This window comes from Leuresthes tenuis, unplaced genomic scaffold, assembly GCF_036924035.1.
Source record: "Leuresthes tenuis unplaced genomic scaffold, fLeuTen1.0.hap1 SCAF_24, whole genome shotgun sequence".
NCBI lineage: Eukaryota > Metazoa > Chordata > Actinopteri > Atheriniformes > Atherinopsidae > Leuresthes > Leuresthes tenuis.
The window spans coordinates 29,388,798-29,406,963 of record NW_027325378.1 but is presented as its reverse complement, the minus strand read 5'-3'; the positions used below and the strand labels follow the sequence as shown (position 1 = coordinate 29,406,963).

The 18,166-nt window shown below is 42.6% G+C and overlaps 1 protein-coding gene across 3 annotated transcripts in view; it reads left to right on the top strand.

Moving 5' to 3' along the window:
• arhgap12b (Rho GTPase activating protein 12b) overlaps positions 1–18,166 on the top strand; it is a 96,255-nt gene that overhangs the window by 60,190 nt on the left and 17,899 nt on the right. For 2 of the 3 annotated variants that reach the window (XM_072378419.1, XM_072378418.1), the window contains exons 3-6: positions 3,458–3,730; positions 4,878–5,018; positions 5,104–5,184; positions 9,497–9,619. In XM_072378419.1, the coding sequence (XP_072234520.1) occupies positions 3,458–3,730; positions 4,878–5,018; positions 5,104–5,184; positions 9,497–9,619 (618 nt within the window). The remainder of the gene's footprint in view (positions 1–3,457; positions 3,731–4,877; positions 5,019–5,103; positions 5,185–9,496; positions 9,620–18,166) is intronic. The other variant, XM_072378420.1, reaches the window with a different exon arrangement.

Genomic DNA, 18,166 nt, shown 5'->3' with positions numbered 1-18,166 from the left:
CATGCAAGGTAGAAAGATCCTGTTCCTCTTTGCATCTGTCACGTCAGGTCTCAAGTTGCCTCTTACTTTCAACCAGCATGGAACAGAACCAGAAGGACAGGCAGAAAACAGAAGTTTGTGCATGTGTGTGTGTTCTTTGTCATCTGATGGCCACCGATCATCACCATGCGTCGTGCCTTCAGTGTGTTCAGAGGTTACAGGAGAGCTGGGGAGGATGACGACGAGGTGTTTGTGTGCAGCCCAGGATACAACAAGGTGATAGAAAAAAATTAAATTTGTGTGCAATCTGCCAGTTTTAAATGAGGACATTTTCAGAAGTCAGGTGTGTGTGTACAGTGTCCACGAGACTTGTATAGAACAGAGTGCCAGCTTTGCCAGCACAGATGGATTTTGTGTCTTTTTCGTCAACCTGCCCATTCTAGTTGGAGAACTTTTCATCCGCACCGGCACCCAGCACCAACCTTTGTTCTCTCCAAACTGTTAAAGTGATTCCAGGTAGCATTTCTAGCCTCCTAACTAAAGTCTGACAGTCTGCCAGTGAAAGATGTTGAGTTCAATGAAACTTTTAGAAGTTCCTCTGCCGTGTGTTGGACTGTCTCCCTACATGGTGTGCACTGCCTGAGGAGGCTTCTCTGTCTCATACTGAGCAGTGCAATAATAGACATGTCTGACTGAACAGCCATCTTTTTTCTTTTTATGGAAATGCCACAGTCAGACTCACATTGACTCATTGTTTTTATAATGCAACATAAGTACACTAATATGCTGCTATTGGCTGTCCTAAAGTCACTGTGTTGAACAGGTATAATGTTCACTAACTTAGTGCCTCGTGCACGTCAGCTGTGAATGTGACTGTGGCTCATTGGAATGTCATTCATTTGGGAGGTATTTGGTCACTGCAACTTAACGCCAAGGAACTCATTCTACGTTAACCAACTTCTGTCTTCCACATTTTAAGTCATTTCCTGGAAAGTTATCTCACCAAGTACCCATTAAATCTTCAGTTGGTTATTGTTCATCTTATAGAGTTGTGTTATTCTTAGATTAACTATATAACTGCTAATAAGAATTTGCTGTTGATAGTAAAGTAAAAAGCTAAATGATTCAGGCCTCCTACTTGTGAGGTCTAGTGAATGCAGCATTATGTGGGTGGAGATAAATATGAGGAGGCTGATTATTCTAGTCTTTGCTGCTACTGTGATGTGACAGTACCCTGTAGATCTGAGTGGAGCATTGGATGACAAAGGGTGGCTCCAAACAAGGTGACAATGGTGTTATTTTAGAGTTTCAGAGTTGGTGGTCTCTTAAGACACCCAAATATATGCTGTAAGCACAGAAAAAAGTGATTATTTTAATAATATGTCCCCTTTAGCTCTCCATTGGTGGAGTTCCGCAGAGTGCTTTGAATATGGAGAGCAAACCCCTCTATAATGAGAAGCTACCTGTGCCAGCCGCTGATGCTTCAGGTTTGACCTTTCTTTTTATATCCAGTAGTTTTCTGCTTGTGCCTCACAAAAATGTCAAAATACCTTTTTAAGAGCAGTTAAAGATACTGCCCCTGTAAGAATAATGGATAATATGAGATGAAATGATTGCGACATGAGTAGTATTCATGTGAGCAGTGGAGCTTTGTTACTACACACAGTAATGTGTGTCCAAAACTATAGTCAAATTTTAGTTTTAGTTTTAAAGTGTTCGAATGGCTGCTGCAGCATGGTAATCACCTCTGCCACTTATGTAGTTCACTTTGTCTGAACTGAGCTGAATTTGACGAGTTTGACCCCTTCCACCATCATTTGCACTCAGACTTGATCACCATTATTTCCTAAATGACCCAACTAAAACTGGAGCACGCAGTCTGCGTTCTGGTGTTGATGGAAGGCTCTGAAGCCAAACTCAGGCAGAACATTTTCTCTCTGTTGTTTCCCACATTGTTGGAACCTCTTACTGTGCATTGAACTGAGGGAGCAGACCCTAACTGGAAAAAAGCAGGAGGCAACTGAAACTTTTGCTGAGCTCTGGCACGTGTGCAGGATATTGAATAATAATTTGTGTGAAAAATATTCCTGTTATTTCAAGATGGGCAGGAAGTCCCATCTGTGTCCTGAAAGCAGTTCAGATCCTCTGGGCCCCAAGCTGCCCCCCCTCCCCACCACCACCACCACATTCCTCACCTGTAACAAACAGAGGGGAGAGGTTTGCCTCTGGCTCAGCCCCCCATATCTCATTCTTTTATGTTTGTGTGGAGCTGGATCTTGGAGGTTGGCATCACTCTCTGAGACTCCACTGCAGTTCAAAACATCTCTTTTTTTTGCTTTGTTTCATTTGTTTTTTCAGAGTGCACAGAACATGAAATGTTCTGAGCCACTGCCATGGAAACAGCATTCTGAGTCTTGTGGAGTGACCTTCAGCTGCTGCCAAGTTTGAAAAGACCATCTTCGAAACTCTTTGATGTGTATCAGCACTGACACTGGAGGCTCCTGTAGTTTTGTAGTTGATTGTGTTCAGGTTCCTTTAGTATATGCACAAATGGCCTCCCTGAAGTTGTACCGTGGTCCAGTAGTGTTATTTACATTTCTTAGCTGTTTAGTTCTTTTTCCCTCATGCACCTTGCCTCAGTCTTCGCACCATTTGCTCAGGAGAACAGCATATATCTGATCTCTCCCTTTCCTTCCTCTCACCTTTGATGTGCAGTATGCAGATCTCTGCCCGTTTCCCCATGCTTCTTTTTAACCAATACTTACACAATTTTAAACAATATTTACTGCAGCACGGTTACTAAGGAGATGCTTCTTCTGTCACAGAAAAGGGACTGTTTGCATGCAGGAAACAGAATCTTGTGTCTTGTGGAATCCAGAAAGAAACCCTCCTGCACAGGGTTTTTTTTTCTGAATGGTTGGAAGGGTTATGTGCTCAAGATATATTTAACAGACTTGTTGGGACTTTGTACCTTTTAATCAAGTAAAGCCCTCAGTAAAATACCAGTAGCCCTTCATCTGCTCCTCTCTGAGTTGGCAGATATAAGTTAGTTGGGTCCATCTAAGAGTTGGACTGAATCTGTTGTGTCTGCAAGCCACATGTGGCAGCTGTGGTGATTTAGGAGCTGTCCTACAGACTGTCACATTCACACCACCCTCTTCATTCATCCTCAGAGACAGATGACATTGTGTTTATGTTTGCTGCAACCAACAGCTCAATTAATCACCCTCCATCATTTATGATGTCACAGTCTCTGAACACACCATCACATACTTCAACCTCAGCAGACAATGGCTCCTGGTTATGGAATTCCTGGAATATCACAGAATCCTCATAGAAATTTGGGACACTCATTAAGTTCATCAATAATATCAGCTGCAATATTGGAGAACAAATACATATAAAACAGGTATATTTGTATAGAATAAATAACACAAGGTCCTCATGTGACATCCTTGCTCCCCTCTCCCTCCTCCAGACAACATCACCTACTGGTCAGGGCTGCTCCAACTCACCCATCTACACCAACCTTCAGGAGCTGAAGATCTCGCATTCCAGCCTGCCACCCATCCCCTCAGACTCCCCGCTCCACATCCTGGGGGACTGGGAGACACATAAAGACGTGAGTGGCAGGCATTTCTACTACAACAGGGCCACTGAAGAGCGGACCTGGAAGCCCCCACGCACCAGGGACACCAGCAGCAGCACCAGCAGTGTCCGAGGAGACATCCAGAGAACAGCAGAGAGTGAGGTAAAGGATGCTGAGTGAGTCCAGACCAATTCATTGTGCCTGTGGCCCAAATGTAGTTGTGAGAGATACTGTTTGTACGGAGAGCCCCAGACTGACCTCTAAAAATGAGAAAAGCAGAAGCAAAACATTATCAGCTGCACCATTTCCATACGTGTGCATGGGACAGAATGGAGCTCAAGCCCCCATGTCACATGACTAGGCTGTGGTGGAAATTTTAAGTTGCTGTTGCAGGGATTTTGTGGGGAAATCATGGTTTTCTGTCAGGTTATCCTGTCCTGCTGAATCACCCAACACTGTCCCCATGTGGTGTTCACATTTACTGCAACACATTACAGAGTAATCTCAGTTTAGTTTAGTTTAATGAATTTAGCTTAATAATCTCAGTTTAGCTGAAATACAATATACATTTCCAATTTTACATGGTTTATACCCCACACTGTGCTTTATGGTGATTTATTTTAGAGTTTCTTATGTAAAACTGTGCCACAATTATAGCTGTTTGCATCTTTTAGAAATATTTTTGTTTGTTTGTTCATTATCATGCAAAAATGTGATCCATTGGGTGCTTGTATGTGTCTAACTGATAAGAGCTTGCAGACCCAACACAAATTTAACATTTCAAATGGCATTTTCTAACCAACGGAGGTTGTTAATCTGAAGCATCCTGAAGTGGCTGGAGCTTGATGAATATGTTTGCCATGACTCTGATGCTTGGGATTTCAGCATCATGCCAGGGAAAAAAGAAGAAACCAGTGGTTGAGTTGTCATGAAGTGACCCTGTTGGAATAAAAACAGTGCACAGCTAATTAGTCAGTGAACAGAAAGAAAAAGAAGAAACATTTGTTTTGTTTTTTATTAATCCATTCACTGTTGCAAAATTAATTTGTTTTCATACACAAGAGGTTTATATCCATCCCCTTATCTAACTTATTAAAACTACCAATACTCTTTCTCTTAAGTTTACAACATTCTGTCTGTTATATACCAGTGAATAGTATTTTAAAGGGAGAAGGACCACAACGTGGAAGTGCTCCCACTTTGACTGGTACCACAGACTTCCTGCTGGAAGTTTGCTGTACTTTCTGTTGTGTGTATGCTGCTGCTGCTTCACCTACAACCTGCATCATCTCCCTCATCTCCTTTACAGCAGCTGTCCTCGGAGGAGAACTGCCATAGCACCCAATCCAGTCAGTCTGATAGCCAGTACGGATCTCCCCCAAGAGGCTGGTCGGAGGAGCTAGACGTACATGGACACACTCTCTATGTGTCTGAGTACACACAGGAAAAGGTGGAGGCAGTTCTTCACTCCTGTTATCTTCGTGTTTTTGTTAGTTTAATTCCTCCTGGAGGCTGAGTGGTGTTTGTGTTTGCAGTGGATAAAACATGTGGATGAACAAGGCCGGCCTTATTACTACAGTGCTGATGGATCCAGGTCAGAGTGGGAGCTACCAAAGGTGAGATTACTTTGTTGCTGTTGCATCAGACATGCCACATTTCAGGAAGTGTCCTTCCTGTGAAAATGGAAAGTCCAGTCACATTACATCACCAAAGAGCAGCACCCTGTAGCCTCTATTCTTATGATTCAACTTTTATTGAGTTTTAATATTTTTAATTTTTTACAAAACCTAACTAAAAACCAATAAAAATATTTTTTTTTAAAGAAAAGGCTAAATTAAAATACACAACCTTATGACACCCACTTGGGGCCTTTCTGTGGGGAGCCTGCATGTTCTCCTCGTGTCTGCGTGGGTTCTCCGGCTTCCTCCCACCATCCAAAAACATGCTGTTAGGTTAACTGGTGACTCTAAATTATCCCTAGGAGTGAGTATGAGCATGTATTGTTGTGTGTCTCTTTGTGGCCCTGTGATGGACTGGTGACCTGTCCAGGGTGTACCCTGCCTCTTGCCTGGTGGCCGCTGGGATGGGCTCCAGCCCCCCCGCGACCCGACCGACGGATTAAGCGGGTATAGAAAATGGATGGATGGAACCTTATGACAATAAAACATAAAAGTGAAAACAATAAAATAAAAATAAGTATATGAAAAGTTCAAGACAGGTAGAATTAGTCCATGCTTAATATGTTAAACAGTCTTGACAGGAGACAACCACCACACTGTTGCATGTCTATTCATGGTCCCATATGAAAACAGGTCCATTGTCCAGTAAACAGGTCCCTGTAATGAACCCAGTCTACCTCCACCTTCATTTCCATGCCAGCCCCCCAAGATGATCAGTGTATGCAGATACATTTTAGCTACCCTGTAACGAGTATAGTCTTAAAAACATCCCCCATTATATTTATCAATACCATTCGTTATACTATAGGATATCCTTTCAAAAGCAGCTACTTTGTTTAACTCTGTAAGCCAGTCTTGAAATACTGAGCCCTCTGCATCTTTCCACTTTCTCATTATCATCTGTTTACCAATCATTATACTTGTCTGAATCCAACTGGTTAAGGGTTTTACAATATGGGCCATGGGTTTAGGGTTACCTGATATGTATAGACAGGCAGAACTCAACATTCACTTGTCAGTTACTAGGGGACTCAGGACACAGACGCAGGGTCTTTTGGATTCCAAGAGGGTTTTATTTTCAACAAAGCACACAGAGCACAGCAAGACGGGGCAATCTCCAGGCAGAGCAAAGTAAAGGGCTGTGAAAACCTGAGCGCTCTCCTCTGTAACTATGGCAGAGGATGAGCGCAGCTATGAAAGTTACAAACAAAAATCTCTCCAAACTGGGAGGAAACAGAATAGCTATAAACAATTAAACAAACAAAGACACACAAAACCGTGGCACTATGAAACTTTAACATTTAACTTAAACTCTATGGAAGGTTGCAACAAAAATCACTCCTTGAAAACGGAAGAAAAAAAACGAGGCTATGAAACTTACCGTATAGAATAAATAAATTAAGGCTAGGAATAAGAATTTATAAAACAAGATAGCGCTGCAGGAGGATCGCTCACTGCAGGCTCGTGGAACTAGGACTGTAGAAACTGTGGGACAAAGTAAGGCTGGTAATGATGCTCATGGACAGAGAAAACATACTGGCACAAGACAAGGGAAACGCAGACTATTTGAACACATGAGGGACCAAGGGGAACAGGTGGAAACACTTTGGAATCAGGGAAGACAAGGAGACGCTTGACATGGGAGGAAGGGCAAGATACCTGGAACGAGAGGGAACAGTTAGTGCTTTTTTTCAAAATAAAACAGGAAATGACGAGACAAAACATGGAACAGAACATAAACCGTGACACCACTCTTATGACCTATTATTATTATGTGATAATCTCATGAACCCTTTTCCTAAATGTCTGAATCTTTGGGCATGACCATAGGGCATGTGTTAGGGTACCCAACTCACCTAAACACCTCCAACAGTCCGGTGTTTCTTTCATCATAGCCTGAATAACCTATTTGGTTACCAGTAGAATTGATGAAGGACTTTAAATTGAATTAACCTAATTTTGATATGGAGACTTGTTTAGTGATTCCAACAATTGTATCCCAATCATTTTATATAAATGTTATGTTCAGATCCCTTTCCCATAAGGCTGTCAGAGCTGTGTTGGATGGATAACCGGAATTACTCATAAGCATAGAATAATAATGGGAGGCCCCATGCCTAATCCCTGGAATCCGTAAAATCTCTTTAATAAAGTTCATGCCCTGGGGAGATGTGTGTAGAGCCAAAAGTAGTGACAATGAGGTGTCTCAGCTGAAGATATCTCCAAAATTGATTGTTGGCTATCTTAAATTGTTCAACCAGCTTGTCAGAAGATTTAAGGACACCATCTTTATACAGGTCCCCTTGAGTATTTACCCTCTTAATCACCCACTCCTTTCATATAGGTGATAATTTACCAATAAGGAGTTTGGGATTGTCCCACAGACCAGAAGATAAACTTAAATAGGGGCTAATCTTAAATATACAAGACACCTTGCCCCATAAACCCTGTAAGTGAGAGATAATAGGATGGGATCGATCGAGCATTTGGAGGCATTCTGGCCAACAAGAGCAGCAATGGAAGTATTGAAGTACACATTGATCGCTCTATTGCATACCTAGGTGGCGCTCTCTCCAGGGGTAATGCCCAATGTGCTAAATGCTTTAGATTGAATGCATAATAATAAAACAAAAGATTTGGCTTTCCACCTTTCATTACAGGCTTCTGCAATTTATGCAGATGTATTCTTGGCCTTTTACCGTTCCAAAAAAACTTGTTACACAGATCATTAAAGTATTTTACAAGGATAGTCAGTGGGAGAGACTGAAGTAGATATTAACTCTAGCAGAACAGTCCATCTTTATGATATTGACTTTTCCCCATAATGAGAGATAAAGTGGAGACTATCTTTCCAAATCTGAGTTATTTTTTTCTAGGAGAGGTTCGAAATTACATTGCACTATTTTGTCTAATTGCCTAGGAAATAATGTTCCTAAATGTTTTATTCTCATAGGGAGCCACAGAAAGGATCCGGCTTGAAATAATATTTTTGGGCAATACGTAATCAAAGGAAGAGCCTCAGACTTAGTCCAATTCACTCTGTAGCCTGCAAACCTAGAAAAAAGATCTTATCATTTTAAGCAACGCAGGAATATATTTGCCTGGGTCCGTAATGAATATTAAAATGTCATCAACATATAGCATATGTTTGTGTGTGGTCCCCGCAATAGGGACTCTGGAGATATTCGGGTCTTTACGAACTGCTGCAGCTAAAGGTTCTAGTGCTAGACAAAACAGTAATGGGGAGAGAGGTGAACCTTGTCGGGTTCTGTGACCTAGCTTGAAATATGAAGAAATTATGCCATTAGTCTGTACAGCTGCTTGAGGCTCATTATATAACAGTTTCCCCCGCTTTAGAAACGTTTGGCTGAAACCATAAATCTACAGAACTTGAAAAAGGTATTGCCACTCTACACAATCAAATGCTTTTTCAGCATTGAGTGAGATGGCTGCAATAGGTGCATTGTTGTTCCTAACCATCCAGATAACATTAATCAGACGTTGAATGTTATCCAAGGCAAATCTATTACTTATAAAGCCAACCTGATCTGTATGCATTAGCATAGTGATAACACTGCTGAGACGGTTTGCAAGGATTTTGGAAAGTATTTTGGAAAGTATTTTAGTGTCTATTGCTATCAAAGAAATTGGACAATAGTTTTTACAGTCGGCACATACATGCCGCATCCAGCATCTCACGGTGTTCTATAGTTGGAAAGCTTAACCCTACTAAAACTGAAAGAACATCTTCCTTTTGGCAATTGGAGTATGTGGAGGAGTACAGTTCCAAGTAAAAATGTATAAAGACCTCATTTATATCTGACGATTTTGTCACAAGGTCCCCACTTTGAGACTGGACAGCAGATATTGTAACCACGGACTCCTGTTGCTTAATATATCGTGCCAAGAGTTTGTAGCCTCTATTCTTAAGACTGCTGTAAGGGAAAGAGGATCTCAAAGAGCTACGTCTATGGTGGACTATTTGTGGCTGTCCTCTTCCTAATCTGGAGGATTTAGAGCAGATCAGAATAGACCTCTCCATTCCCACAATAAATGAACAGAAGTAGAGTGCAGACTTGGACACATTCAGTGGACTTTAACCAGTGACTATGTAGCAATGCTCTGTATGTCCCTGTCCAATGGTGCTGTGGACAGTAAAAGGAGAGGTAAGGGGGAGAAAGGTAATGAATGTCCTGCTTGAATGACTTAATAACACTGTAAACTTCAGCTTCCCTCTCTGTCTCTGCAGTATAACATCTCCTCTCAGACTGCTGAGTTTCCGAAGAGTCGCAGTCTGGAGAGGAAGCAGCAGGATCCCATAGTGCTCACCAAATGGAGGCACAGCACCTACGTCCTAGATCACAACGACAAGGTAGGATGGAGACCCTGGATAGGTATCATGAGAGTCTGATCTGACAGCTAATGTGTGAGCATGTGTGTGAGGCTCTCCTCACCGTCAATTTAATCCCTGAATAACGATCGCACTTTCGGATCACAGAACAAAATCTTTCCTCTTTTATTTCGGAATTCTGACAAGGTTTTTCAAGTGAAAAGAAGGAGATCTGAGTGAGTAACAAAAATTAACAGAGTATTGTCAAACACTCCTAACTAATGTTTGCCAAAGATGGATATCATGCTACCTCAAGCTCTCTGTAACTGACAACTTCATCTTTTGGGAGGATTATGATGCCGGTTGTTTGACTTCCTCTGGGTACCTGCTCATCATATTAGTCATATTAGTCTGTAGAATGCTCCTGGCATACAGTACATTTAAAGGTACAGACCCTCATTCAAACATCCTGTATTACTTTGAGCTAAGACACATTTGTTCAGACCGACTGGATTGTTCATGCACTTTTACTATTTAGGGAATAAGAAATTATTCGTATATCTGTTGCTCATGAAGGAGTAATTGTTTATCAACATTTATACAACATATTTCCGAAAGAAGCTTGCATTTGAAGTTAACACCTGACTCTGCGCCACCTGCTTAGCTGGGATTCATAATCAGCCCCATGCGAACAAACCAGCAGAAAATGAAAAAGGCTTCTAATGTGGGTTGTGTTCCAAATATACTCATTTCTACACTCCTCATAATGTAACACGGTTCAATTTGTCTTTGTTAAAACCTCCCAGATATATACAGAGGATTCTGTATACCTGGGATAATTCTGGAATAATTCCATTTTGGAACGAAGATGGCGTCGTTGTTTGTGGCTGGCCGTCTACCTCTGCTACATTTTCTGTGTATTGTCCTGTTTTTATCGCTTTTATCTTGTGGATTGTCATCTTTACTGGTGTATGATCGCCTGAGGCTCTTAGGGATTTTGTGGACAAATTGCCGATCCAGGACTTTGGTGATCGGACAAGACCTCCTCCTGTTGTTCTGGCATCTGTACCCTCTCACCTGTGGCGTCTACCTTGTTGGTTACCACGCAACAGCCGACGCAGAAGACGAGGAACGAGAGGTGGAGTAATATGCCGGCTGAAAGCTCAATTGGCTTCGTCCTCCACGGACAACGCTCGCCGAATGCTGTTTGGTCTCTCCAATGATTACGCCGGATACGACATCCGAGGTTCCGTGGATTACTCCTACCGATGGTTGCTGCCGGCTGTACCAGACGCCGGTTACCCACGTCCCTGTCGCCGGCCAGTGAGGATCCGCAGATGGGGCCGCGTGCTGGAGAATCTCCGCCCAGTTAACCGGGCCTACTAACAGACGGATCGGCGTTTGGTTCGCATGGCTCTCATCAACACCAGATTCGTTCTTTTGTCCTAAATTACTTTTTTACTTAGTTTTCCTTGGATTTCCACCTGTTGACTGAAACCTGGCTTAAACCAGTTGATAGCAGTGCGTTCTCTGAGCTCCTTCCATCCAGTTGTTCTTTCTTCAGCTCCCCGAGAGTGTCGGGGCGAGGAGGGGGACTTCCTGCTGTGTTCAATACCAATTTTAAATGTGGGCTTCTTGCCATAGGTACATACTCCTCACTTGAACTGCAATTGTTTGCCGTAGACTTCACAAGTCCTGTGTTGTGTGCAGTTGTCTATCGCACTCCAAAATATAATAAGGGCTTTATTCATGAGTTCTCTGAGTTTCTGGCTGACATTCTCCCAAAATATGACAAGATCCTGATCTGTGGGGATTTTAATGTTCATGTTTGTTGCCCATCTGACCAATTCGCCACTGACTTCAAAAGCCTGTTGGCAACCTGTCCTCTTCCATTGCTCCTCTCGCCTATGGAGTCTCACAAGGATCTATTGTTGGCCCTATCCTCTTCTCATTGTACATGTTACCACTTGGGTCAAGCACAACCAGGCACAACCTTTCTGTCACTGTTATGCAGACAATTTACAAATCTATCTGCCAGTGAAACCAAATAGTAACAGTGCACATTGTTCTTTGTTTGACTGTATTGCTGACATTAACCAGTAGTTGGCCCAATTTTTCTTAATTCAAATGATGATAAAACTGAATGTATTGTGTTTGGGGATACTGTGACGGCTGACTTTGGCATCTCTTCAAAGCTCAGTTCAACCGTCAGAAATCTGGAAGTGACCTTTTGACAAAAGGTTTGACAAACAAATTAACGTTGTCAGGACTAGTTTTTTCCAGTTGTGTCTCCTGGCCAAAGTTAAAACGTTTTTAAGCCAATGACACTTTCAAGTTGTTGTATAATTAACCCTGTTTTCCAAAACACTTGGAAGTTTATTTCAAATACAACAAAAACTTAAATATGTCAATGGTTAAATAATTTGAAACTTTATTTAACATAGCCTACAGAAATGAGTTTCAATGTCTTCACTGACCACTTCACTTCTTTGTATTTAAAAACAGAACCAAATGTAGAATCTGACGCATCAACTCTCAGTGAAAGCTGTTCCAGTCATGTTTCACATCATGTTTCATCAGCTTCCTTTAATGACACTTTTTAATGCTTTGGGAACTGAGGACACTGATTGTTGCAGTTTTTCAGAGGAATCTGTGTCCATTCCTGCTGAATCAGCTGCTCAACAGTTGCTGTTGTCTGGTTCTCCTCTTCATGATGCTCCAACATCTGCAGCAGGAGACAGATGTGGACTGCAGGCAGGCAGCCGAGCTCACACACTCTGTGTGTCTGAAGCTGCTGGAAGTCCTGCAGAATGAGGTCTGGCATCGTCCTGCTGAAATAACCACGGACCTCCCGGGAAAAGACGGCACCTTGATGGTAGCATATGTCTCCAGGACCATCACAGCTGCTGGCTTTAAATCTTTCTCTGATAACAGCCTGGATGCTCTTTCTCATCTTTGTAGAAGCAGACGTCAGTTTTTCCCAAAAGCAGCTGAAACGTGGACTCATCTGACCACAGATCATGTGTCCACTGTCTTTCTGTCCATCTGAGATGAGCTGGAGCCTCATGTACAAAGGGTGCGTACGCACAAAAAAGTGGCATACGCACTTTTTCACGTCAACGATCAAGTATCACGTCACAGGAATCAAGAGCGAAATGACCGTGGAAATGTGTGGTGCCTCACGTCAACTTCGGGGCTGGCATACGCACTTTTCTACAGCTGGTGATTCTTTGGCGACACTTAGAGGTGATGTTAGGAAACTGTTATAATAAATAAATGTGAACACAATTTGTCCTCAGACTGACTGATGTGCACATTTGAGACACATGAACAATTAACACTGATGAACAATTAACACACCCATGTGTCTGCAGTTACACGAGTGGATGTAAAAGCATGTGCAAAGTGGTGCAGTGCATTCCATTAAAAACAATGGCTGCTTTAGCGGTATTGGAAGACATTGTAAATGGTGCAATTGGAAGAGAGCGTGTGTTAAGAGACAGAGAGGATTTGCTGGCACATGACAACTGGCTCAATAGCTAGTGGCTCCTAGAGTTCTGGCCGCACAGAGCTGCGGTCGGCGCTGGAGCGCAACACAGTGAGGGGCCTTGCGCTGCTCGTGCCACAGGTGATGTGCACACTGGGGTTTAAGCAACCGGGGCATTCTAGGGGGAGCTGGCCAACCGATTGGAACTGTGCCAATCGACCCTGAGCCAAGCCATGCCAGCCGAGTGGGACGGAATTATCTGCATCTCAACAGGTATATCAAATTCCCACAATGCAGTTGAACAGTCCAACATTGAAGCGCAATTTGAAGCGAGAGCTGGTTTTCCTAATGTAATCAGAGCTGCACACACATTGCTGTAAAAGCCCATCACATGATGAATTTGTATATCAACAGGAAACATTTTCATTCCATCAATGTACAGATCGTATGTGATGTGCAAATGCTTTGTGGAGGTGGCCTGGTTCAACGCACGATTCATACATTCAGTAACAGAATTGTTGGGAACAGACTACAAGCTGGCACTGTGCGCGATGGGTGGCTTCTTGGTGATTATTATTATTATTATTCCCCCTGACGTGCATTGAGCATGTGCGCCCCCAATTTCTATCCCGTCTTCACAGCATCATAGTTGGTGGTTAAAGTTAGTAACTTGCTGTTCTTTGCTGGTTAAACTACAGCTTAAGATCTTTCTAACAAGCCCCTGATCATCTCTGTGTGCAAATGTTAATAACCCTGTGCGTAAAGTGTCATCCGTAGTTGTGCCGATTCTCTGTTCAAACAGACTCCTCCGCTTGTTTTGGCCACACTTCGGTGGTGGGCAGCCAGTCTCCGCTTCACATCCACCTTAATATCGGACCACTTCTTTTTCTCCTCTGTTTGTGTGAGCTTCTCAGACTCCACAGCATTAAAGACCTCGCTCACGCTCTCCTACCCACTCCTGTTACGTTTGCTGCTTATATCGTAGGACAGCGTGCCAAAGAGCACATTTTTGCGGGTCTCCACTTCAGAAAGTAACACCTCCATCTCGCTTTCCATTAAGTTCTTCTTTTTCCTGACTTACTCATTCTTTTTTCTTTATTTTTTTGATTGTGCAGAGAGAGGAATCGCAGGTGCAGGGCTCATTTAAATATGATTTGCATATTTAAGTAGGGGCGTGTACAGGGAGGAGTACAAAAAATCATTTTGGTTTGAGCGTATGCCATGTTTCAGTAGGAAATCCATGCAAGTCTTTGTACATGAGGCCCCTGGTGTCCAGAGAACTGGGCCTGTTTCTGCTCAGAGCTGATATATGGCTTCCTCCTGGTGTGATGCAGCTTCAGCTCACATTTCTGGATGCAGCCGTGGACTGTGTTGAGTGGAAATGCTTCTCCCAGCTCCTCCTGAGCCCATGTGGCTGTATGGATCATGGTGGCCTGACGGTTTCTCCTGCAGTGCTGCCTGAGGGCTCCGAGCTCATCCAACAGTGCTTTCTGTCCTTGGCCTTTCCACACTGAGATTTCCCCAGACTCCCTGAATCTTTTCACAATATTCTGCTCTGTCGGTGCTGAAAAGTAAGATGCAAAGTTCTTTACAATCTTACTCTGACAAATTTTCTGAACTTATTGATGATTCTCTGATGGAGTTTGGCACAAAGCGGTGAGCCACGACCCATCCTTGTTGGAGAGGCTGAACCTTTGGTGGAAGCTCCTTTTATACCCAATCCTGACACCCTCACCTGTCAGCAGGTAACCTGCTGGTTGGAGAAGCTTCCAGAAGCTGTTGCTGTAGATTCCAAGGCCGGAGTGGGACTCACTTTCAGCCCTGGAGTTTCATGCAGAACGGCCCACTTTAGATCACAACCTATTATCAAAATCATGTAATTATAACCTTACATTTTAAGTCTACAATAACGCACTGTTCTGTAAGCCTTGTAATTCAGTGTTTTTAAAAAAAAAATATTTCCAATTCAGTGCAAGTATAGTGCTTCACAATGTAGATTTATTTCAACATTAGTGCAGGGCACTTTTTTATATAGAGCAGGTCTACATCATACTTTTCATTATATTAATTCTGATAATATTCACTCAATGAGTAATCCTACTTGCCCACTCTGGACTTGTGGGCTCATGGCTGGTGCTTGGTGCTGTATCTTGCTTCTGACTCTGAGGGGCTACAAGACAAAGTTTCCCAGTTATGTGGCGTCACATCATACTATTATTTAAATTAAATAACGTTACGTTATATGCCACAACACCACACAATTCATTGACTTGATAGTTAATTAACTTAAACAGTGATTTTAAAAGGCAAAGTTCAACATATTACCTTACCCGTTTTATCGTCCTCATTTGAGGTTACAAACTGCAAGCTTGTTTTAGTGAAAAAGCTGTCAATTTTGTTAGTGAAGCAGTGAAAAAGTGGCTCTCTTCCGTGCGTCAGGTATTCCCCAATGCATTAATAACAAGTAAGTAGCCTAGTTGTTGAACATACGCATCCACATTTCAAAGGGCAGCGCTAGTTCTCCGGTACACGGTAAAATAAATTGCGGCGGATGAACGTTAGCAGCAATGTTTGGTCGGTCAATGGAAGAAAAGTATTGATGGAAAAAAACGTAGGTTCACGCGTAGACAATATGTAGTATTGGTTAAAGAATGAAAAACTAGACTTGAACTTCGAACAGGTGCCTTACTTTATAAAGCATTTAATAGGTGTACAGCCACACAGGTGTATCAGAGGTATGTGTCTGCTCCATCTTGGATCTATTCTAGACCACACCATCTTACAAAACCACCTAGCGGTGAGGAGTAACTCAAGAAGTAATAAGACACAACAACGTCCAAAATAATACCATATAAGGTTACTCTTCCTCTCTCCTGTGCCTGGAAGTGTTGGGTGTTGAGTCATGAGAATGGCATCAAGTTGCAAAAAGAACAACTTTACGCTCTGAGACTGAGGTTCTGCTTTCAGGAATCCAAAAAGGAAAGTCTGTCATTTCTAGCAGTGTCAGCAGTGGAATTACAGGACCCTGTTGAGCACTGCAGCATCACCAACACTGAACTCGAAGGAATAATATGACGGAGGCAATTAACTCTTTTTAGCCTTTTTGGCACCTTTATTTGTAACACATGGTACTGAACATCTTCTCTCATGGGGTTTTTTGGCGCGCTTACTGATCATTAATGTGATGATGCATCACGCTTCCCTGACCTGCGACTTTGTGCCTCATAGTGGTGAAAATCAAATACTGCTTATAAGTAAGCAATGATACACAAAATACATTTACAACTTGAGTACATAAATCAAAATCCCTTAACAGACCTGCTAAAGCGAAGAAATGGGAAGCAATTATGAGTGCTGTTAATTCCATGTCACCTGTAGTTCGTAATGTTACCAAAATAAAGAAGAAATGGTTTGATATGAAAATGGCTTAAAAAAACGTCTCGCCATGGCTAGGCGCTCGATGACTGCAACTAAAGCCGTTCAATCAGTTCATCATGATGGCACTTTGATGGGGTGGTCCATGAGGGGGGTCTTCTGACATGTTGGCCGCCTGGGCTGCTTCAGGTAGTGAGAGATCCTCGTTCATGGCAATATTTTGCAGAGTAATCTGGCATGCCTTCTCTGGGCTATAGAGCAATTTGCCCCAACCGACAACCAACATTCATCTGTCTCAGCAAGTATATCTACACAGTCTCGGAACACACGCTCTCTTATAAGAACCTGACGCGCTAAGGCATCCAAAAGTAGCAAGTCAACCGCTGGTTACACTTCCCATTGACCTCGTCATATACAGAGTCAAATTAATCTTCAATTAATGCATAATTTAAGTCAAACAGAAAGATATCAGCATAATTATGGGGTATAATTCATATATTTATTCATGATATCTTCAAAGTAATTAAGTATACAATCCATTAGTCAAGCAAACTTGATTCGAATAACAGTGGACTATTTTACGTGACTCCTATAACAGGTCTAGATCACTCGTAAATTCTGTTCGTAGGCCCAATAACACTACAGCGCATCCAGAAAGTATTCACAGCTCCACTTTTTCCACAATATCCTATGTTACAGCCTTATTCCCAAATAGAATAAATGTATCTTTTACCTCAGTACTCTACATACAAAACCCCATAATGACAAAGTGAAACAAGTTTTTTTGAAACTTTTGCAAATGTATTGAAAATAAATTCACAGCGTTTTCCATGACCTGTAAAAGTGAGCTCAAGTAAATGGTAAATGTACTGTACTTGTATAGCGCATTTCTAGTCTAACTGACCACTCAAAGCGCTTCTAACACTACATGCCACATTCACCCATTCACACACCCTCATACAGCACGTCTTCAAATCAAATCAAATCACACACACACCTGCATGCACACACAAACACACAGGCTCAGACCCACTGCACCTATCAGACAGAGACATGGTGGCACCCAGACCTAAGGCAAGGAAAAAGCCACCTTTCTCAGTGTGCCGACCACACTGAGAGGGCTCCGGGGCAACGTATACAGAGACAGTCCCGACCTGGGCAGACAAGAGGCCCCACACCAAGGTGCAGAGTCCTCCAGCCATCAACAGTCTCTGCCCTGAGGTTCTCCGGCAGGCTGTTCCACAGTCGGGGGCCATGATAACTAAAAGCCCCCTCCCCGTGTGTTTCAGATCGAACACGTGGTATTGTTAAAAGGCCAGTACCGGAAGGCCTCAGGGTCCGTGAGGGTTGATATGATAAAAGTAAGTCTGATAAATAAGAAGGCCCAAGACCGTTAAGACATCTAAAAACGAGTAAAAGAACCTTAAATTTGATCCTGAAACGTAAGGAGAGCCAATGGAGCGATTTTAAAACTGGTGTAATGTGCTCCTACCCTCTGGTCCTCGTCAGCACTCGTGTGGCTGAATTCTGGAGTAGCTGAAGATTAAAAATACTCTTTTTTTTTCTTAAGGCTATACATAACAACATGCTTTCTAACCATTCATACACCGATGGATACATCGGTAGGCAACGTGGGGTTCAGTGTCTTGCCCAAGGACTCTTCAACATGTAGCCCAGGGAAGCCGCAGTCAAACCACCAACCTTCTGATTGATGGGCAACTGCTCTT